We start from the raw sequence: 12,474 nt of genomic DNA, 5'->3' as shown, positions 1-12,474 counted from the left end.
CACCCCCACCCTGCCCTCCCACCTCCCGACACCCCCACCCTGCCCTCTCACCCCCCCCGACACCCGCACCCTGCCCTCCCACCCCCCCGACACCCGCACCCTGCCCTCCCACCCCCCCCACACCTCCACCCTGCCCTCCCACCCCCCACACCCCCACCCTGCCCTCCCACCTCCCCCACACCTCCACCCTGCCCTCCCACCCCCCCACCCCCCCACCCTGCCCTCCCACCTCCCCCAACACCCCCACCCTGCCCTCCCACCCCCCACACCCCCACCCTGCCCTCCCACCTCCCCCAACACCCCCACCCTGCCCTCCCACCTCCCCCAACACCCCCACCCTGCCCTCCCACCTCCCAACACCCCCACCCTGCCCTCCCAGCCCAGTCATCTCCCTGTAATGAGGGAGCAGCCCTGTGATCTGGGAAGACACTTGTGACTTTGCCTTCACTAATTCAGAGCTATCAGGGGTTTGTTGGTCAGATGTTAGCCAATTAGATTGGACTTTGCTTTTGCCAACTCGACTGAAAGGAAACCATTAGTTTGCTTTGGAGTCATAGAGTCACACAGCGAGCAAACCGACCCTTTTGGCCACTCAATGCCAACCAGTTTCCAAACTAAACCAGTCCCTTTTGCCTGTGCTTGGGTGGTATCCCTGTAAACCTTTCCCGTCCAAATGCCTTTTAAATGCTGTAACTGAGCCAGTACCTCCCACTTCCTCTGGCACTTCATTGCATTGATGAACCACCCTCTGTGTAAAAACGGTTGCCCCCTCACGTTTCGCACTATTTTGAAATAAGTGCAGTTATGGCCCGACAGAGAATGCGATTGCATTTTGTGAAGGAAATAGTTGGGCCAAAGCAAGATGGTGGCAAATTACATTCTCGAATTAAAGAAAGTCTCTCGCCAGCTCTTTGGGGATGAAGCAAGCTTAAAAGCTGGCCACTGAGACATGTCCTGAGGAGATCGAAACAACAATTAAATCCAGACCATGATTTCAAGCAAAAGCGGTCAGCTGACTTTGAAGAATTGAGGGTGGTGATGATGGAAATGGCAGAGGGAGATAGAGAGAACTGCAAATCGCGAGGGAATTCTTCTCCTTGGCCAGCAGGGGGGGATGTTCACCAGGTTTCAGAGGGTTTCGAGCGCTTGGTCTGAGAATCAGAAATTCTGCCACCGCCTATGTCCCCAAACTCAGTCAATGATCTATTCCTGTGGGAAAGTAAGTCATATCAGCACAGGAGGGTGGAAGCTTGAGATAGTGGTAAAGCTGTAGGTTATATCAGGTCCTGGGTGGAGAAGACAGATATGTGAAAAAGGAAGAGACAACCATGAGAGAAAGAAAATGTGTGAGACTTTTGTTATCACCTCCTTTCCCCTGCCAAGTGTTGAATCCATAATCAGCTGTAAGGAAGGTTAACCAGAATCTGACCTGTAGCTAACAGGGCCCACTGCCTCATTTACTAATGTGGTCCTGTGTCTAACTCCTGCATTGCTGTGTAGTGATGGATTAAGTTGAAAATAACACCAGGTTATAGTCCAACAGGTTTATTTGCAAACACAAGTTTTCGGAGCACTGCTCCTTCTTTCAAGCAGCTTGGACTATAACCTGGTGGCGTGGATTTCTAACTTTGTCCACCCCAGTCTAACACTGGCACCTGCATATCATAGCATTGGATTCACTGATTGAGTGGATTCAGGGTTATTTGTGCATTTGTTAGCTGCTGCGTCATGCACTAAACAAGACTAGTGCCTCCTTATTGCAGTTATTGAACCATTTCATTTACACCTGCCCAGCAGCAAAGCAATCAATAAGCCAAAATGCTCAGATATTGCAATATATGACAGCAATACTAGAGTATCTCCAGGTTATGTGCTCTACTTATCTGTGCTGCACAGTGTGGATCAAAAGTTAAAACTCACAAAATTGGTTTACTTTCAGTGAAAAACATTGACAGATACAAGCTCCTAAGCTTCCAAGCTGGAATAAATTCATGTTGATCCAGTTCCTACTGACTACCAGCTGTCACGTCAATCCATATTAATTCTGTACAACGTATGTCTTAAAACATTGCATGTATTCAAGGACTAACGTGGAAGTAAAATCAGAACATTAAGACATTTGTACCTCTACAAACAACATATACTTCAGGTGAATGCAAATTTGGAGCATTTTATGACTATTTTATTCATGATGTTTTGGGTAGGTATTGGTCTCTGTGTGACCTGGAAAGCATCAGGTGGTGTGTTCCTATTTACTTCATGGTGACACCCTCCTGTGCCCAGATGGTACAGCATCTGTCTTTTTTGATGGTTTTGCAAATTGTAAGGGGAAAAACAAGATTACAAAAACATAGTCACTGACAAAGTGAGGTGTGCGGAATTAACTTCAAACCTAAACCAGGCCTGGAGCATGTGGTACAACAATATTCGGTTTAATCCGTGTCAAGACAAGTCCTGAAAATCGAGGCTATGACCATGTCTCACATGAGAGTACTCACAACATTACAGAAATTAAATAAACATTTACCATTAAGGGGCAAATACTTCAGTGATTGTCCCAAAGCTGACACGTGACTAGTCTTCAGTTAACAGCTTTTAAAGCTTCAGCCTGATGCGAGATTTTTGAAGACAAGATTAGAAATCGCTGGAAAAGCTCAGCTAAACTAGCAGCACCCGCGGAGAGAAATCAGGGCTAACGTTTCTGGTTGACCTGAGCTTTCCCAGGAGTCTCTATTTTTGTCTCTCATTTGCGGCATCCACAGTTCTTTCAGCTTTTAGCTAGAATTTCTGACACAAGTTGGAGGATTGCCATCGAACATATTTCACCCTCAGCGCTCTTCGGTTATTTGGTCATTCGTCACAATAAGTTTGCTATGTAATATTACCGACTGCTGTGACATCTGACCTGCTTTTACCTAGCCCACCGCCACCTCTTGCCAGCAGACCCTTCCTGTCCGACCCGGTCTTTCCACCCACCCTGACCTTTCATAAACATGGCATCATTTGCCTGGACACCTGGCATCCTGCACCCCATTTGGTACCTTACCAACTTAGTACCCTATACCTTGGCCTGCTGGAACCTTACCTACCTAGCATTTTACTTATCACCACCACGCCCCCAGCCTATCTAGTACCTTACCCTCCCAGCACCCCAAGCTGACACTTGGCTTCTACACTTTGTCAAAGTGTCTCTCTGTGATTGTAGATCTTTATGTTGCAGAATACAGCAGCTGACTGCTGTAGAAGGGGGCTATGGTTTTCCTTCCCTTCCACAGTCCTGCGGTATGAGAGATCTGGGGGAATGGAAGGACGTCTCTGCATTTCTGGGGTAGAAACGCAGGGCTCGCTCAGTTTGTGAAAAGGGTGGGCAGAGCAGCAATCTCTGCTATTTCTCAGGAAGCCCCCACCACCCCACAACCTGAACACCGCTGCTGCATTTGGAAGGTGAAAGGGTCAAGTCCAAATGTCAAAGCTGCAAGCCTTCAGCAATGTGGCACAATGCCTCAGCGAGTAGCTCTGCTGCCTCTCAGGGACCTGGGTTCGATTCAACCCTCGGGCGACTGTCTGTGTGGAGTTTGCATGTTCTCCCCATATCTGTGGGTGCTCCGGTTTCCTCCCACAGTCCAAAGATGAGCAGGTTAGGTGGAAAGGTCATGTTAAATTGCCTGTAGTGTTCTGGGATGTGAAGGCTAGGTGGGTTAGCCATGGTAAAAAACCCCTGCAGGGTCACAGAGCTTGGGTGGGAAGATCTTTGCTGAGTTGGTGGGGACTTGATGGGCAGAATGGCTCCTTTCTGCATTGTAGGCATTCTATAAATTGCATTCCCACTGTTTGGAAGAAGGGAAACAGCAAGGAGGAGTGACACAGAGATAGAGTGAAACATTACAAGGCAAAAGCAGCATGGATACCTTTTCAGAATAACTTCACTATTTTCTACTATACTGTGGAACAACAAAGGGGAGATGCAACTGTGAATGTCCTTGCTGTCTGTCTGTATAACGTGTTTGTTTAGTTTTTGCTGCTCATTAAGCAAGTTCAAGAAGAAAAATGGGCAGGGCCTCAAGCATAATTCAAAAATACAGGACAGCAATAACATTTAACTGTCAATAAGATATACACCTCCTTAACTTTAAACCATTAGTATTTAACATACTGATTTCCTGTTGCTTCTAATGGTAGTCTCCCAACTGGATATTTAGTGAGTGAAAACCACATTTACTGAGCATTTTTTTTTGTTAAATTAACTTAATTTGTAGCATAATAATTCAATGAGGAAAAGGCTCATTACATTGTTAAAAAGGCTCATTACACTGCTAAAAAAAAAGTGTTACTTCCACATTTTTTGTATAGATTATGCAGCAGTTTCCAACAATGATGATATTTTAAAAACACTTAATTGGCCATGAATAAGTTTGGAATTAGCTTGGTGCCATATAAACATAAATGTCCCTTTTGGCTTAACACTGTGAAAGTTGACGTTACTTTCAGACTTCATCAACTTGGATAGTCCCAAACTTTATGTGACTGATGATGGGTGCATGGTGACCCTGCTCCAACTTCAGCTGGAGCTGAAGAGACTGTCTGAGGAATCAAACAAACAGCAGCTTGTAACCATTATCGCTGCCCCGTTGTGTCACTGAACTTCTGGGTGACACTGAAATCTGACCCCAGCATTGGCTCTGTGTATGGCCAGCCTAGTCAGCTCTCAGTTAAACAGGAGGGAATTTCACGGAAATCGTTTGCTCAGAAGAAAAAAAATTAAAAGGTTTGGTTAATAAAAAAACCAAAGACAACACAAAAACCTTTACATTCCTCCCTCAGTCAGTTAGCTGTTGCGGGCCTGAATGCACTGCCTGAAAAAGGTAGAGGAAGCAGATTCCACACCCACCTTCAAAAGGGAACTGGATATAAATTGGATAAAGGAGGGGGAGGATGGCTGGCCCACTCAGCTCTACCAAAGAGCTAGCACAGGCACATAGGGCCAAATGGCCTCCAGCTTGCTTCGCTCTTTGATTCTATGAAAATTCTGTCACATATTTCCACTATGGACTTAGTGAACAAATACTGCACGGTGAATCTTATTCAGTTTTTTTGAGTTCAGGAATTTGTGCATCACTTAATCTGGTTTGTCATTGTAGTCTTTATGGGGAGTGGGTCTTTCACTACTTACACTAAGGAAAACATCATGCTAAACATAGCTTTCTCTTCAGCTCCTCTTCCAGCCTTGATCACGTTTATCTCACTCTCACTCTCTCTCTCAATTCTATTGATGTCAGATAGCCCCATTGTGATATTATCATCAATGTAATACTCACATCCCATTACAGTGCACTGGCCAAATCAGCGTATCTATATTTCCCCCAATTTCTGAATACGGGAAAGAAATAAAGTGCCTAATGGTGTGGAGTAAGGATAACATCCTCTCCCTCAGTGTCAGCAAAACAAAAGAGTTGCTCATTAACTTCAGGAAAGAAGGTGGAGGGCCGCCCCCTCCGTCTACACCAGTGGTGCTGAAGTGGAGATGGTTGAGAGCACCTTGGAGTGACAATCACCAATAATCTGTCCTGGTCCACCCATGCTGACACTATAGCCAAGAAAGCACAACAACGCCTTTACTTCCTCAGGAGGCTAAGAAAACTCAGCATGTCTGTAAAGACTCTATAGATGCACCATTTTATCTGGACGTATCACGGCTTGGTAAGGCAACTGCTCTGCCATGCACTGCAAGTAACCATAGAGAGTTGTGAACACAGCCCAGTCCTTCACACAAGCCAACCTTCCATCCATTGACTCCATCCACACTTGTAGTTGCTTCAGGAAGGCAGCCAACATCATTAAAGACCCCTCCCACCCCGGTTAGAATCTCTTCTAATCTCTACAGTCGGGCAGAAGACATAAAACCTTTAATTCATATAACAACAGATTCAAGAACAGCTTCTTCCCCGCTGTTATTAGACTTCTGAATGGACCTCTCACATTTTAAACTTAATGTCAACCCTGCTCTTTGTGCATCGTCCCTGCAGCTGTAAAACTGCATTCCTTGCTCTGTTTGATTACCCTAATGCACTTTGTATGTTATGGTCTTCTTGTACTCATGAAAAACAAAACTTTTCACTGTACCTAGATACATGTAACAATACTAAATCCTATCAAATCAAATCAAATAAGGCATAGGAGCATAATGAAGCCATTCGGTCTACTGAGATTGCTCTGCCATTCAGCGAGATCATCATAATCCTCAATTCCACTTTCCTGTCTTTTACCCACAACCTTTGATAGGCCTTACTGATTAAAAATCTACCTCAGCCTTGGATACATTTAATGACTGGCTGTTTGAGCTACAGGGAGAAGCTGAATAGGATGGGTCTTTTTCCCCTGAAGCTTCAGAGGCTGAGGCTTTATAAACCTTATAGAGGTTTATAAAGTCATGAGGGGCATGGACAGGGTGAATAGACAAGGTCTTTTTCCATGGATAGGGGAGTCCAAAACTAGAGGGCGTAGGTTTAAGATGAGAGGTGAAGGATCTAAAAAGGACCTGAGTGGTAATTTTTTCACGCAGAGAGTGCTGTGAATATGGAATGAGCTGCCAGGGGAAGTGGTGGAGGCGCGTACAATTGCAACATTTAAAAGGCATCTGGCTGGGTATATGAAAAGGAATGGTTTAGAGGGATATGGGCCAAGTGCTGGCAAATGGGACTAGGTCAGATTGGGATGTCGGATTGCTGCTGACGAGTTGGACTGAAGGGTCCATCTCTGTGCTGTATAAGTCTGTGCTGTATAAGTCTATGACCCAGTCTCTACTGTGGAATGTCCTCTTGACCTTTGTCCTAACTGAGTCACCCCTTATTCTGAGATGATGCCCTCTGGTTCTAGACTCTCTGACAAGGGGAAAACAACCTCTTTGTAATGATTTTGACCAGCCCCCTATTAAGGTTATGTTTCAATATAGTCTGCTCTCATTCTTCTAAACCCCAATGATTACAAGCCCAACAATTCAACCTCCCCTCATAAGACACACTCTCCATACCCAAAACCTTCTTTGGACTGCCTCCCAATGGTAGCATAACTTTCCTTAGTTAAAAGACCTAAAACCATTCACATTATTCCAGTTGTGGTTTGATCCATGCCCTCGGATAGTTTTAGCAAGACTTCCCCCATTTTTCTAATCCATTCTCTTCAAATTAAAGGACAACATTCCATTTGCCTTCTATATGACCAACTGAACTTGATGCCAGTTTTTTTTTGAGAGTTATACACCAGGAACCCAGTCCCTCGGAGCTGCAGCTTTCTGCAGCCTTTCTGAATTGAAATACCATTCAGTTTTGGTATTGTTCCTGCCAAAGTGCATAACCTTACATTTTCTTAGATTCTCTGCCATGTTTTTGCCCGCTCGCTGACCTGTTTATGTCCCTCTGCAGATTGCAGTCCTTCTGACCATTCACCTTCCCATCTATTTTTATGTTATCTGCAAGCCTGGCTGCAGTACATTTACTTTCCTCGTCCAAGTCATTCATATATTTCGTAAATAATTGTGGCCCCAACACGGATCCCAGTGGCACCTTTACTAGTTCCAGGTTGTCATCCAGAAAATGCCCATGTTATCCCAACTCTCTGTTTTCTACTAGCTATCCAATCCTCTTTCCGTACTCATGTACGACCTCCAACACTAGAGGCGTTTATCTTACTAAGTCACCTCATGTGCTGTATCTTATCAAATACCTTTTGGAAATACAAATGTCTTCCACTGCTTCCCCTCAAGCTATCCTGCTTATTAACTCCTCAAAGAATTTTAATAAGTTTGCTTGGCTTGATTTCTGGTTCATGACTCTGCTTGATTAGTTTCTATATTTCTAAATGCTTTGTTGTTACATGATTTACCATAGACTCAAACACTTCCCAATGACAGATGTTAAGCTGGCTGGCCTACAGTTCCCTGTTTTGTATTTGTCTCCTTTGCTTTTGGAACAAGGGCCTTGCATTGGCAGTTTTCCAATCCTCTGGGACTTCTCCAGAATCTAACATTTTTACAAGATTATTACCAGTACCTCTGGCATGAGTAGTTTCTTCCTGTAATATCTTGGAGTGCAACCCATCAGGCCTAGAGGATTTACTGGCCTTTAGCCATATTAGTTTCTTTTGTACATTTTCTCCTGCAATAGTTATTGAATTTACTCCTTGCCATCTTTGCCTCTTAATTATTTTACAGATTTGGAATGCTATTTGTGGCAGTTACCACAAGACTGACCCGAAGTATTTAATTGAGTTATCTCCTGGTTCCCCATCTTACTTCTCCAGCCTCACTCTCCAAGAGGCCTTTGTTCACTTTGGCTCTCTTCATTGTTATATATTTAAAAAAGCCCGTACTGTCTGATTTTAAATTCATTGCTCGTTTGCTCTCATATTTTATCTTCTTCCTCTTTATTAGCTTTGGTTACTTGGTTATCATCTTTCGTTAAAATGTTTCCAATCCTGTGGCTTACCAGTAATACTTGCCACATTGTACACTTTTCTTTAACCATGGTCAGCTCTTTCTAGAAACCTCCTTTACTGGGATGAAGCTTTGCTATGAGCCATGAACTATTTTCTTAAATGTCTGCTATTGTTCCTCAACTTTGTTTTCTACTAAACATCTTTCCCAGTCCTCTCCAGCTAGCTCTGCCCTCATAAGATGATAAGGCCTTAAGACAAAATACCAGAAGTAGGCCATTCAGCCCATCGAGCCTGCTTCACCATTCAATGAGATCATGGCTGATCAGGTAATCCTCAACTCCACTTTCTTGCCTTTTCCCCATAATCCTTGAGTCTCTTACTGATTAAAAGTCTGTCTATCACAATACATAATATACATAATGGAGCCAACTAATCCACAACCCTCGAAGAGAAGATGATCCCCCTTTATCTCGGTCTTAATGTGCATCCCTACGTACCATACACCTTCTTAAACAGAGGGAAACGTGGCAGCTAATCTTTGCACAGTAAGGTCCCTAAAACAGCAATAAGTGACACTGATTGAGGGGTCAATCTTGGCCAAGACATCGGAAGAGCTCTTTTGCTCTGAATCTACTTGATGGCAGCACTTCAGTTTAATATCTCATCCAAATGACATTGCCTCTGACGGTGCAATACTCCGTTAGTACTGCACTGAGAGATGTTTCAGGTTAGATGGTGTGCTCAAATCCTGGAGTGCAACTTGGACACATAAGCTTCTACCTAATGGCACTTGTTTATTTGACAAACCATTCTGATAACAAGCCTCCATATGGCAATGTTACACCATATAGTATTCAGTGAATGAACATGACTGATCTTTTTAAACACATATCAAACTATATGTGCAGCAAAAACGCGACCTTCAAAGACTAATTGGCTAAGTCTCTATCTTTGATGAAGAAAACACATTAATAATTTGAGCTCCTTAACACATGAGAATGCATGCTTTGGTTTTAGAATAAACACTGCTACTAGTAATTACTTAGTTTGGATAAACCAAAGTATTTAATTTCTGCCTAGGCATTGCAAATATAGGATTTCTTACTGGACAGGGTAATTACTCTGAGATTGCAGAAAAGCTTTTAGGTAAACCATCAATCGTGGGAATCAAAAGGTGAGCAGATGGCACTGTTCTGTTGAACAATGTAGGCGAGACAGTGAAAACAGTGCTGTTAGTTAAAAGTGAACGAGAGAGGCTACAACAGCTTTTCAAGCTACCCATCCAATCCAGAGAATTTGGGGCCGCATGGTAGCTCAGCGGTTAGCACTGCTGCCTCACAATGCCAGGGACCCAGGTTCGATTCCGGCCTCAGGTGACTGTCTGTGTGGAGTTTGTACATTCTTCCCGTGCCTGCGTGGGTTTCCTCTGGGTACTCCGGTTTCCTCCCACAATCCAAAAATGTGCAGGTTAGGTGAATTGACCATGCTAAATTGCCCGTAGTGTTAGGGGAGGGGTGAATGTAGGGGAATGGGTCTGGGTGGGTTGCGCTTCGGCGGGTCGGTGTGGACTTGTTGGGCCAAAGGGCCTGTTTCCACACTGTAAGTAATCTAATCTAATCTAAAAGAATCCAGAAACAACATAGGCCATTGTGATGATCACATGTTGCCAAATAATATTGTATGCAATTGCCTTTTAACTCATGCATAGTTATAAAAATATCAACAGCACATCATTGAGGGTCTTCTAGTATAGTGGCAGTGTCCATACCTCTGGGCCAGAAGGTCTGGATTCAAATGATCCTCCTGCTCCAGAGCATTTTCATAACACACCTAAACAAGTTGATCTAGACTATCTATAATGGTTTCATCATTGTCTCTGAATCCATCATTTCTTCCCAAGGTCAATCATTATTTTGCAGTTGGTAGCAATACGTTGCTTAAACTCAGAATTAAATTATGTTTTGTTCACATCAATATCCACAATCAGTAATTGATCTTTTACCTTCGATAATTCCCCACTTGGTTTTCCTTCCCAAAATCTTCTTCCCATTCACTTGATGTTCCTGGTCAGTGCCAACGACTGCAAAGGGAATTTTTTCCTGCAGGAGGGAACACAGAAGACCAGATACGACATTTTTATTAAAGAAAAAGAACATACAGTTACATAACACCTTTTACAACTCAAAACATTGCAAAATGTTTTACAGTCAATGAAATGTAATTACTTTAGTGATGCAGGAAAATATAGCAGTCAGCTTGCGCATTGTAAGGTCTCACAAGATCAATGTGATAAGGACGTGATAATTTGCTTTCATGGTGTAGGTTGAGGGATAATTATTGGTCAGAACATCAGAAATATCATCCTTCTTCTTTCTCGGAAGACTGCCACTGAATCTTTTGCACACTCCTCTGGGCAGGCAGAGTTCTGGGTTTAACATCTCCTCCAAAAACTCGCACTGTGACAGAGCAGCACTTCCTCAACACCACACTGGAGGGACGTCTGTATGTGATCAAATTCCTGGGTTGATACTTTATATCCATAACCTTCTTCTGGAAGTCACAAGTCACATGACACCAGATTATAGTCCAACAGGTTTATATGAAATCACAAGCTTTTGGTGCACTGTTCCTTCATCACCTGACGAAGGAGCAGCGCTCTGAAAGCTTCTGATTTCAAATAAATCTATTGGACTATAATCTGGTGTCACGTGACTTCTGACTTTGTCCACCCCAGTCCAACACTGGCACCTCCACATTAACTTCTTACTCAAAGCCCATGGGTGCCACCCGCTAAGCCACGCTTGAAGTTCGAACAGTAAATAAGCCTTTGAACCGCCCAAGCTTTCAATGTCTCTCAAGTGAAGACAACTTCTCTTCCTTGCAGCTATTTAATTCTCTGTCTTCGGGTCACTCCTGGCTCAGCAAAAGACAGTGCCGTCAAACACAGAGACTGGGCATTGATTATAATAAACACAAAGAGAGAATTGATCCAACCCCATTTGCAACATTAATAATGAACTCAAAAAAAACTTGTGAATGATCTTCTCACTTCTGATTTAACTAAAAGCGTGACAATATCCCAAACTAAATCATCTGTACATCTACCTTAGAGTACACAAGTCTGTAAGGAACCACAAAGTCACATATTTCTGACAGAGTAAATTGAATGGCTCTGCGCAGTGAGATATATCGATGAGGTACAAGCCTGGCCATTGTTATTTCTCTGTCATGTTGCTCTACGATCGCCTTTTGCCATTCGTCAAATGAACTGAAGAAACTTAAAAGCACCTGCTATAGGTGTATCAGATGAGATGACCATTTGGCTTGTCCAATCTATGTTGCCTCTTTGCATAAACAATCCAAACATTGCTCCTACATCTTCCCCGACATTAAATCTTCACCCAAATTCTCTGTTAAAAGTGGAAACGTCTCCATCTCAGACACGGCCCATCACAGAACATTTCCTTATTCTTAGGCATAATTAAAGTTGCTATCCTGGATCCGTTAAAGACATGACAGTCTTGTCAACGTAAATACGAACAGACTATTTTATGGCAGAATGAAATAAAGAGTTGTTCTAATGCACTCATCCTTGTCGCAAAGCTACTTGCACCATTTAGTCCAGCATTTGCTCAGATTTCTGTCTAACTGTTGGCATCTTGCAGCAACAAATAGTAACTTGAAAGGGTTCTCAAACACCGCCACCCTCATTTGATGTTGGTCGATGTCAGACAGCCTAGTGGTAGTTGCACCATGTATACATTTGATTTCCCCTATCACTGGAGACAACTTCAAAGGAGTTTCCGACAGTACCTGCACTTCGAAAATACTTAACTTTCTGTAAAGCACATTGTGAAGTACTAAGTGCCATTGAAAATGCTGGTAAATATTTTTCTCGTTATAATGCACACCGAGTGAACACTTGAGTCAACGCTGCAACTTCATTTGAACTATGAGAAAGGCAAGAAACTCCCTGGAAGGTTAGCAGCAAACAAACTGGGTCAGCCCAGAACTATACAGAGGAACCTCAGTTATCCGAACAAC

The 12,474-nt window shown here is 43.4% G+C and overlaps 1 protein-coding gene across 7 annotated transcripts in view; it reads right to left on the bottom strand.

Annotated features, from left to right (window-relative positions):
* LOC132825353 (neuronal-specific septin-3-like) overlaps window positions 1-12,474 on the bottom strand; it is a 407,090-nt gene that overhangs the window by 21,201 nt on the left and 373,415 nt on the right. For all 7 annotated transcript variants that reach the window (XM_060840515.1, XM_060840520.1, XM_060840519.1 and 4 more), the window contains one exon: window positions 10,433-10,529. In XM_060840515.1, coding sequence (XP_060696498.1) covers window positions 10,433-10,529 — 97 coding nt within the window. The remainder of the gene's footprint in view (window positions 1-10,432; window positions 10,530-12,474) is intronic.

The sequence above is a fragment of the Hemiscyllium ocellatum genome, chromosome 20, assembly GCF_020745735.1.
Source record: "Hemiscyllium ocellatum isolate sHemOce1 chromosome 20, sHemOce1.pat.X.cur, whole genome shotgun sequence".
Lineage (NCBI taxonomy): Eukaryota > Metazoa > Chordata > Chondrichthyes > Orectolobiformes > Hemiscylliidae > Hemiscyllium > Hemiscyllium ocellatum.
Note: the sequence above shows the minus strand (reverse complement) of the source record. Positions and strands in the feature narration are given on the sequence as shown.